Source organism: Eurytemora carolleeae, unplaced genomic scaffold (genome assembly GCF_000591075.1).
Source record: "Eurytemora carolleeae unplaced genomic scaffold, Eaff_2.0 scaffold445, whole genome shotgun sequence".
Classification (NCBI taxonomy): domain Eukaryota; kingdom Metazoa; phylum Arthropoda; class Copepoda; order Calanoida; family Temoridae; genus Eurytemora; species Eurytemora carolleeae.
Genome location: NW_019396462.1, coordinates 185,578 through 196,861, shown reverse-complemented (window position 1 = coordinate 196,861; position 11,284 = coordinate 185,578). Strand labels below are relative to the sequence as shown.

The following is an 11,284-nucleotide window of genomic DNA, read 5'->3' as shown; positions in this document are numbered from 1 at the left end:
GGGGGGATTTCAAAAAGGAGAACGTATTATTAAATAAAATGCAAACCCCTGAAAACGATTATTTTAAGGTATTTTAGTTACCCTTTGATAGTTTGAATTTTTAAATGCCGGATAAAGAATTCTTGCAGAACAAATTATATTTATGTGTTATGATGTAATATTTTTAGTCAAAATTCCGAAGCTATATTTAGAGTCTTAAAAAAAACTTATAACACAAGATTTGAAATATAACACAAGATTTGAAAGTTTCCTATTTTATTAAAACCAAGGGTGATAAAAAATGTGGAATATATTTTCAATAGAAACCTTACTTTTAACATGGAATTTTAATTTTAAATTCTTTTTTATTTAGATTTTTTTATCCACAATTTTACATTAAAGTATTTTAATTTTGACTGGGTTTTATGATTTAATTAGGCATGGTATATTGATATATTATTCCTGGGTATATATTTTCAAAGCTCAAATGTTTCTCAGAAAGATGTATATTTTCTTTATGGGGTAAATATTTTGTTTAATAACCCAAAAATGTAAAGCATTTATATAAGGGGAAGGTTGCAGGAATGAAATGGTTTTTACTATAATTATTAAAAAAGTGTTCAAATGAAAACCACATGAATTTTAAATATTTATTTCTAGGCATTTTATCTACTTCTACCTGGGCCAAGTTGCAATCCTGCTGTTCAAGAGTGGATAAACTTCCATCCTACATACTGTACTTTCCAGCAAACTTGAATTATTATTCACAATTTACAGTATTCATGGGGAAATTGTTAACAATTTACCATATCAGAGGAAACTTACCAATTTATCCTATTAAAGGGGAACTTGTTAACGATTCTCCCTATTGGAGAGTAATTTTGTAACAATTTACCCTATTGGTAGGAAACTTGTTAATAATTTACCCTATTAAAGTGGAACTTGTTAACAGTTCTCACTATTGAAGGGGAACTTCTTAATAATTTACCCTATTGGAGGGAAACTTGTTAATAATTTACCACGTTGAAGGGAAATTTGTTAATAATTTACCATGTTGAAGGGAAATTTGTTAACAATTTACCCTATTGGAGGGAAACTTGTTAACAACTCGCCAGAATTGACTGAAACTTGTTAACAAGTCATTGTCTCGGACTGAAATCTACCAGAAAACCTATGAAAATTTCAATCAATCTTTAAAGACAAGATCTTCTGGTTCAATGTTTTTTTTTCTCCTTGTAGAGCTTATAGTGAAATAGCATTTATTAATCCCTACAGCTCTCCTTTTCACTGTATATATTATTCAACTCGAAAATAAATTTGTGAAATCTATATATTTTGGACAATTAATTAAAGATCAGTTTTGCGACAGAACTTGATTTTATTTTCCAGAAATTGAGCACAGAAATACATATTATGAGAAAAATATATAAACATACCATTTTTATTCCGGACTATGGAAGTTATCCAGGGTATGTAGTAGTAAGTAAAATAACCCTGCGGTTCATTAAACCGCAGGGTTATTGTAAGGATGAGACTAACGACGACCTAGAAACGCATTATTTGACGCTAAGGTCCTAAATCTGTTATAAAATTAGTCTTGAAATTGCTTATTGAACACTACGAAAGAAATAGTTTGGTTGGTAGATATTCGTGAATAGATGGTATAACTTACTTGCATTTAGTCGTCTGGAACTCTCATCCTTTGTCCTGGTAATCATTTACGAATTTTTTTTTGCTTTTTCCTAGGGGGGGGGGGCAAAATTTGAACTGCAAATTCAAAACATTTGGCTTGTTGGACAGGCATAAGTATAAGATTCTTTACAGGTCACACACATACAGTCCAATTACCTTGCACGTACTATACTTTATATCTCCTTCAAAGAAAACTAGCAAAAGTAAAATATTGTTTCTGAAAAATCAAAATCATGCAGATATGTTAGTATTAATTAGTATTTAAGCTATAGTAAGTTAAAGATATTTTTGAAAATGAAAACCCGGGCTTAAACATAAATTCTATGAGATGAAAAGAGGACATATAGGTCCAGAAAATAATTATAACTTGTAAAAGTTTCTGTTCTGAAAAAAAGTAGGTGTACGTCTTAAAGCACTTCGTTCATTTATTCGGTTACTATGGCTGGCCAAACGGCTGAATCAAATGGGCTGAATTTAAGTAAGGAAACTCATGGATTCCCTAGGGGATGACTCGGATAGCAGGCTTTTCTGTAAATTTGCGGTTGCAATTACAGTAGAAGGCAGCCTTCTTAACTCGCTTTATTAATTTTTTATTATGGATAAAAATTCCCTACGGCACCAAAATTACTTAAGCTAAGTTGATAATATCTTTCAGTTAGAAATGGAAAGAGGGAACCACATTTTCCCTCCCCCGACCATTTCAAAATTGACATGAAGAAATCCAAGGATCAAAATCTCATAGTGTTAGATTATTTTCTGAATGAGCAATTTCTCACAAGGTTAGGTTAGGCCTTATGAATGCCAAACGCTGCGGCTAGGGGCCGAGCGCTAAGGTTAGAACAGACTCAGGAAGTTGTCGCTTGATAGCACATTTGTGAAAAGAGGGAGGGAACCCACAGACGTCATGAGTCTCCGCTATTCAGATACGAGCCTCCCAGAGTTGCTAGGCAGGCCAAGACTCCGCTTTGCAGAAATGAGCATGCGCAACACATCAAAATGTGACTGTGTAATACAGAAGGTTTTTTTAAATCTTGTGTTTTAAGTTTAAATAAAAGATTATTTTTAAATTTTTCGACATAGCGGCATGAGAGGCTTCTCAAAGATGAGAAGTATTTATTAATTATCCTAAATAGTGCCTAATTATGATTAATAAAGTGGTATCTAAAATTTTAAACATTTTTTACACGAAAAGGAAAATATTCAGAAAAAAAAATGAATTTAATTTCATTTAATCTTTTATCATCTTTGATTTTAGCGATACCTTGTTTTGAAGTTCAAATTAAATAAAAATTTTGTATTTATTATTTAAATCTTAACATTTTTCAAATAAAGGTATTGTTTAAATCAAAGATTACAACAAAACAAACCAAGTTTACTCCAGAAATATTTCTCTAAATATCTACCTTTTTGCGTAAGAAATGTTTAAAGTTTTAATGTAAATCTTATAAACCTAATCATAGACAAATGCAGTATTAACTTAGATTTTTTAAGACATCATGGCATCTTTCATATGATGAACTTGAGCATCATATTTTTTTGGTGACGGTACAGAAGATATCTTGGTTGAGGGAAGCAATAGTTGTAAAAATCCATAGTAACAATAGTGTTTTTTTATAATTTACTCATTATCTAATATGTTAAATTTATAGGGGCTGTCAATAATCTTCTCATAAAAAGTGTTAAAACGATGCATTAGAAAAAAAAAATTTAACGTCACAGTTTGGTGTGTAATTCAGGTAAAACATAGCATATAGAGGCCGCGAGAAGGGCTGGACAAGTTCCGTTCTAGAATGAGAGCCTTCAGCTAGATTGTTCTGTTCTTGTTCCGTTCTAAGTAGAAGAACGATCATCTTGTTCCGTTCCGTTCTTGGCGTTCTTAGTCGAACGATTCCATCCCTCTTGTTCTGTTCTTAGTCAGGAACGTTTCCATCCCCCGTTCCGTTCTTAGTAAAGACCGATTGCATCCAAGACAAAGGTTTCATAGAAAAGAGTTGGTTAAACAGTAAAACAAATAGGATTCTATAATAAAAAGTTCCTCACAGCCATAAATATACTTTAAATTATATATCTTAAATTTAGGGTTTTACCTCCGACCCACAAATGACGTCATATGTTTATTTTACAATATTTTTTAACTGAATTGCACGACAAAAGACGATATTTTATCTAAAAAATAATCTTTTTATTTTAAGAAGATTATCGTACGCAGATGTCTAAATTAATGCTGCATTCATCTGTAATTAGCATACAGACATTTTGCTGGAAGGGAAACGGGTGTGGGTTGGAGTCTATGTGGGCAAGTGCATGTCGCAAATACCTTTTTGTGACATAATTTGTGGGTCGGAAGTAAAACGGATGTGGGTCGCCTTCCCCCCATCCGGTCCTTGGGAGCTTTCAGGAAAGTACCTAATATCAAAATCTTTGCTTAAATTATATGTTAAAAACAATTTAATAATTCTGTTTTTTGGAAAAGCAATTTTTTACAGCAAGAGAAGTAAAAATTGTTTTTAAATCGAATATCAAGTAGAAATCAGTATAGGTTGTAAATGTGATAATAATCATTTAATTCAAACAAACAATATCTTTTACACATATTTTAAAACGCACATTCTGAATAAGTTTTCTTCAGAATAAAATTGTAGTCTTTTATGTGCCATTTCGAATAATTTTCATACCACAATGTAGCCCAATTCCAAATTTAAAAAAAAATATAAGGCTAACTTCACTGTACAGTTTTTGACATCTAATGGGTGGCCTAAATCATATTAGATCGTCAATGGGTTTCAATCACGATTTTCGGGACTAATCAGAAATGTTAAGAAGAATGAATAATTTTGAAAAATTGAAGAAGGCTAATCTAAAAATTTTCCTGCATGGTTTCCCAGTATTATGTGTTTATTTTGGCGTTAAACCTTGGAGATGATCTGATATGATATGGGACGCTCTGTAGAATAATCTTCTAAACTCGCCCCCTTGGGAATCCTAGTTTAAATTCAAAAAATTTAGGTTAGAATGCAGATTTTAAAAAGAAAATCTAAAAGGTTTTCGTCATAATTTGGCGAATAACTTTGCCGATTCATTTTAACGCAAAACAACAAATTGAAAATCGAAAAAAAATTATACATTGCCATATAATAATCGTTTCAGTCTATACTAAAGAATTAAGCCGATTTTAATCTCCTTTCTGAAAAAAGGATTATTCAAATTTCAGTTTTTTTGCAAATATTTTAAGAGTACCCATTTTATCCTCATCGTTTCTTACGCTTCATGACAGATTTTAAATAAAAATAAAAATTTTCTTAGTTTTCCACTTTTTGGTTTAAGCATCGTCATTCGTCACTTAACATATCTGATCGTAAAATCTCGAAAATAAAAATCGACGTATTTGAGTATTTCAGCTTCGCACTGTTAGAATAGAAATTCCTATTAAGATGGCATTTTTAACAGTGCATGCACTAAGCAAGAACGCATTGGATATTTTGATGGAACTATAAGAGGCGATAAGATAAATGAAGTTGTGTAAGTGTTCATATAATGGCTAAACAAATGGGGGGAATTTGAGCATTTTGAAATTCTTTTAAAAAGCTAAAACTGCAAAACAGAAAGAAATTAATGGAAAAATATTTTTTTGGAGATTTTATAAATGAAGTTGAAGTTTATTTCGAGACTTAAAGATAAGGTATTTCTACATTCATATTTAAAAAATTGTATTATGAATTATGATACTTGGAAGGAAAAACTCCGCGGTTGAACGAATTGAACGAACAATTACGATCTAGTCAAGACTGTAAAACATAGTTTGGAGAATAAGAAATGCGACTTTATAAATAAATAAATTTTTAAAAACTGGGTTTCACTTATTAAAAATACGTGTTTTGCCACAAAAATGTGCGTTTACAGTGGCTAAAGACAATTTTAAATATTTTTAATTGTGTAATTTTTTTAAGTTGACGGTAAACAATGTCAAATAAAAACCAGCATTTCCTGATATTAAAGGGAAAATCGTTTTACAACAAATTGTTATCCCAAAGATTAAAGCACAAAAATAAGATAATTTTTGATTTCTTAATCCGAACTGTAAAAAGTTATGTATCAACAGTCAACCGCTACCGCTATTTTTTATCCAAATAATATTATTGTTTTATGAAGGAAAAACTTATGTCTATAGGCCGGAAACATAAAAAGCCAGATTAACCAGAATCTGCTTTATTCATTAAAGGCATTGGTCATTTGTGATTCAATAATTAGGCAACCAATGAAGTGTTCTCTGCTCTAACATGCTCTACGTGTTTTCTTATGTTTATTCGATTTTTTACGATGCCCTTTTTTCGTTTTGGTTGTTTTATTTCTTTGTTTTGTTTTTTGTTTCTTATTCGTTTTTCTTTTAATCTTTTTATATTTTTTCTTCTTTTTCCCCTTTCTCTTCTTTTTTCCCTTTTTCTTCTTTTTCCCCTTTCTCTTCTTTTTCCCCTTTCTCTTCTTTTGATCCCTTTTCTTATTCTTCTTCCACAATTTTTTCATGGCAGACTTAAAGAGTACAACTCCATTGATAGCAGGTCTTTTCTTTTTGAATATTTCTTTCGGACATATTCTAAAAGAAAACTTTTAATCCTAAATAGATTTTTTCAAATCATGAATTATTATATTTTATTCAGGTTTTGAAAACATTTTTAAAATTACTGAGGAAACATTTTGTGCAGTCATGCTTTGCAAATTTGTTGTTTAACTCTGTGGATCGAATACAACAGGGACTTTTAAAGGGAGTGTTCGCGAAAAATGAAAGGGGGTATAGGCTTAATGCGATAAAAAAGCGCTTTTGATCGCTACTAATCTTACTTCTATCTGTTGCGTCTATAAGGAGAAAATTGTTAAAAACGACTAATACCGAAGAACGTAGTGTCCATACAAATTCAGAAAGATGCAACATTTAACTCGGACCGTAAACAAATCAATTTAATTCCAAAAAAATCAGTCAGATATTACAAACAATAGTCATCGATTATTTTTCGACGCATTCGTAAATAGTTGATATTTCATAATATTTTGTATTTTCATGATCTGAGAGTTACTTTTGAAAACATTAAAGAAAAGATGCTGCCAAAACATTGCATCAAAAATTAGAAATATTTCTTGGTATAATTGGTATTGTTGGAATAGTTGGTGTAGTGGGTATAGTTGGTATTGTGGGTATAGTTGGTATAGTTGGTATAGTTGGAATAGTTGGTATAGTTGGTATAGTTGGTATAGTTGGTAAAGTTGGTATAGTTGGTATAGTTGGTATAGTTGTAATAGTTGGTATAGTTGGCATAGTTGGTATAGTTGGTATAGTTTGTATAGTTTGTATAGTTTGTATAGTTGGTATAGTTGGTATAGTTGGTATAGTGGGTATAGTTGGTACAGTTGGTACAATTGGTATAGTTGGTATAGTTGGTATAGTTGGTATAGTTGGTATAGTTTGTATAGTTTGTATAGTTGGTATAGTTGGTATAGTTTGTATAGTTGGTATAGTTGGTATAGTTGGTATAGTTGGTATAGTTGGTATAGTTGGTATAGTTGGTATAGTTGGTATAGTTGATATAGTTGTTATAGTTGGTATAGTTGGTATAGTTGGTATACCTGATATTGGGAATTCTTCGTTTCAAGCAGTCCGAGTATTTTTCTGTTGTCTAGACATTTGTAAATATTATTTATTTTTTGAAATGTATTGGGTTGCCAAGAGTAAAATTTGGGTCCAGCTTTTGTTTGAAAATGTTAAAATAAGCAAGCAGAGAGTTAACTTTGAATTCATTTTTATTTTAAATATGCTTTGTTTAATGTTTAGACACCTTTTTATCCTTGTCAGGATTTTTTACTGATTGGTCGCCTCCATTTGCTTCCAACTGTTCTAAAATAAATAAAACTTGACGAGGAAATATTTCTTTAAATTGTGATGTAACGAAATTTAGCCTTTGCCACAAATTCTGATTCTCTAATCCCAACATCATAAGGCTGTAAAAGTATAAGGATAAGAACAATTGAGTTTGTTGCAAAGACCCAATTTTTTTTTGAGAAATTATCTTCAATTTCACCTAGTTTGCATAGGGTTTTCTTGTCACTGGTCATTAGAAATTGTAACCAGTTTTCATAGTATTCTAAGTTTTCCTAAATTAATTTTATTAAAGTTTTCTTTATAAAAATATTATTGAATTTTAAACTCTAATGATTTTGAAATTTAAAGATTAACTGAAATGTTAATAACTGCTTTTTTTACATTTGCTGCTGAAATTTTTTTTTTTACTTTTGTAGCTCACCGAGCAGGTATCCAGTTTTAAACAAAATCTTGCAGAATATCTAATTTCCTGAAAACAATAAATTTATTATATATATATATATATATATAAAAAACTCTTTTTTTAAAATTGATTTTCTTTATTTGCTTTGTTAAAAAGGGATGCAAAAAAAAACTTTATAACAAATTATGAAAGAGTTATTCAAAAACCAACATTCCAAATTCGAAAACGTCAATCATGCATAAGTTTAAAATTAAATTTTTAGATTTAAGTACATTATGTAGATGTTGGATTGATGGATAAATTGAAGGATAAAAGTATATTTATTATATTTGCTTACGAAGTTGGTTGTTTTCGATGCTATTCCCATTTCTGTCTCCGCATTGGCTATGATATACCCTTTCAGGTCTGTTTCTATTCAATAATAATATTTGCAAGTTTTATACTTTCTTGAAAATTCACATAACAGTGAATTTTTTTTACTGATTAAAAGATAAATGAAAACCTTTTTTCGCATTTAATAATACCCATTACAATTTAACATCAAAAGATATTTTCTGAGTAATATGATTTTTGCAACATTATAATTCTTTTAACTTCAAAAATCCAAGTTTTGTATTTTAGTTACCTATGGGTGTTCTGAAATCAAGATGAATTAATCCGCTAAACTTATCCTAAATTCAAAGTTTAAAAGAATAGTTAAAATGTCTGCGAAAAAAAATTTGTGTCCAGATTTAATGAATAGTGAGAAAATAGTTGAACTACGTAGACGTGGTTAAACCTCTTCTTCCGGGCGCCCGTTCAAGTAGAAGACAAGTGGTTCAACTTAGTCATCGAATTCAACTACTTCCCGCTATTCAATAGATAAATTAAGTCTTTGACACAAACTCTGATGTTCTATAAATCCCTATACCTTTACAGCCCAATATCGTAGACCTGAGATATTTAAAACTATTAATTCTTTCAGATAATAAAATCTAAATTTAAAGATTTATACAATCAGGTTGCAAAGATATAGGGATAATAAAATTTGAGTTTGTGTCAAAGAGTTAATTTCTTTGGTCCCTAGACTATTAAAAAACGGTTGAATTGTTTAATAATGTTTACTAATGTTTACTAATGTTTACTAATTTAGAACATATATGATGAGATAAAGACAATCTACAGGAGGAGGGGTCCGGACATGCTTCATCATAAGCTCTAAAAAATTAATTTTTGTTTTAATGGTGTTTTCGAAAAAAGTATTTTGGGACGTATGAAATGTATAGGACTGTGAAACTAGATTGCTTCCCATACATGTTTGTAATTTCTTTTATTGTTATAGTTTTGTTTTCAAACAATATTTAGCTTCCCAAATAAAATGTTGAATTGATTAAGTGGTGTTTTTACAAAAAAAAGAATCCGTAGTCTAAACTCTACCCTCCCTATCATTCATGGTCACTTCTTGGTAAATGTTCTTATAGCACGTTCTATAAATAATTATCCTACGTGCTATAATGTCAAATTAGTTGTTTATATATTATATTACAGTGATATAATGTTTATTCAGTTCCCAGATTTTCTGAAAAAGATTAAGATATTTTGGAAAAAAAAAATTTAATTGAAATGAAAAGACCATCGCATCAAGACAACCATTCTATATAATTACCCATAACACAATTGGCCTTTCTAAGATAATAGCTCGGAACATAATATAATCTTAAAAGACGTTAAACTTTTCGAAAAAGAGAAAATTTCTGTCCAAAAACTTTATAGCATTGCGAATCAAAATATTAGTGTTAAAATTAGGTTTATTTACCCCAAGGCACAGCATTTGAATAATCCTTTATTTTTTCTGCAGTTTTTGGCAAAATCACTTTTCCTAGCGTTGTAGCAGTCTAATACAACCTGAAAAAATAGGTGAATAAAATCATATGCAAAATGATCAAATCTAATCATTAATGCAGTTGCAAAAATATTCAGTTAACAGATCAAAAAGCAGCTGTTGCAAAAATGAACAAGATAAACAATCATCATAACTTAAATAATTGCTAATAAATTGGCAAAGATGATTTTATATATTTCATGGTAATCCACCAGAATGAGCATGTAAAGACGACCAGAAAATCCTAAAATATGACGATCCATAGATTAAATGAAGTCTTCTGTTTTCAACATTCTTTTTATGTTTTATTGATGATTTGACAAAGGATTATACAAGATTAAATTTGCAAGGAAACATGGATTTATGGAAAAAGACAGTTTATAATTCCGTCGTCTCTAAATTCTAATCCTTGTTTGTCCTCATTTGACCCTTTAATATTAACAACCAAGCCAGTATATAGAATCGGCCCAGTAAACGCTTGGTTAAAATAAAAATCTTGGATTTCAACCATATTTTTGTACTCCACGTGGTTCAAGTTTATTCTAAACCCTCTAGGTTTTGAGGAATCAATGACAATAGATCCACGGAAGGAATAATTTAATGTTATACAGTTATAATCAGAAAGACCCCTAATTGATTGACAGTTAATCAAGCAATTTTACTCATAAATATATCTAGCAATTTTACTTATAAATATATCTGGCGATTTTACTTATAAATATATCAAGCTGCAATAATACTTATAAATATATCTGGCAATTTTCCTTATAAATATATCTGGCAATTTTACTTATAAATATATCAGGCGATTTTCCTTATAAATATATCTGGCAATTTTACTTCAAAATATATCAGGCGATTTTACTTATAAAAATATCTGGCGATTTTATTTATAGATATATCAGGTAATTTTACTTATAAATATATCTGGCGATTTTATTTATAAATATATCAGGCAATTTTACTTATAAATATATCTGGTAATTTTACTTATAAATATATCTGGNCTTCTAGGCAACCCGATGTTTGAAATTTCAAACTATTTGACTAACCTTCAGTTTGCAGAGATATAGGGATTGAAAATTTGAGATTTTGACAAAAACTAAGTTATAAATTTTTCTAATTGTTTTTATAAATTGCATACTTCCCCAAGATCTCCTTCCTTGCTTACAAAATCAACTCCACTTAATTTCTTAAAGTTCTTTTCAAAATCATCTCCTGTCATTTGTTTCAGCACTTCAGGATCAAATATGTCATTACTTTTTTCATATGTGTACGAGACAACCTAAAAGATATTTATTTAATATTACTAGGCTTTTAGGGCACTACGCGCCCATCTTCTATTTCAATTGTAAATATTTTCACTTTGTATACATTGTATACATTGTAAAACAAAAACAAAAAAGGTTGCGGATTTTTTAAATTTAAGGAAATTCGAATTTTGACCCGATTGGTTCTGCCGTTTTGACGTTTATTGGAT

The 11,284-nt window shown here is 29.9% G+C and overlaps 1 protein-coding gene across 1 annotated transcript in view; it reads left to right on the top strand.

Annotated features, from left to right (window-relative positions):
• The window catches only part of LOC111703738 (dynein light chain 1, cytoplasmic), a 2,284-nt gene extending 974 nt beyond the window's left edge, over positions 1-1,310 (top strand). The window contains exon 3 of the mRNA XM_023475774.1: positions 640-1,310. Within this exon, the coding sequence (XP_023331542.1) occupies positions 640-697 (58 nt within the window). The 3' untranslated portion in view covers positions 698-1,310. The remainder of the gene's footprint in view (positions 1-639) is intronic.
• The last annotated feature ends 9,974 nt before the right edge of the window (positions 1,311-11,284 follow it).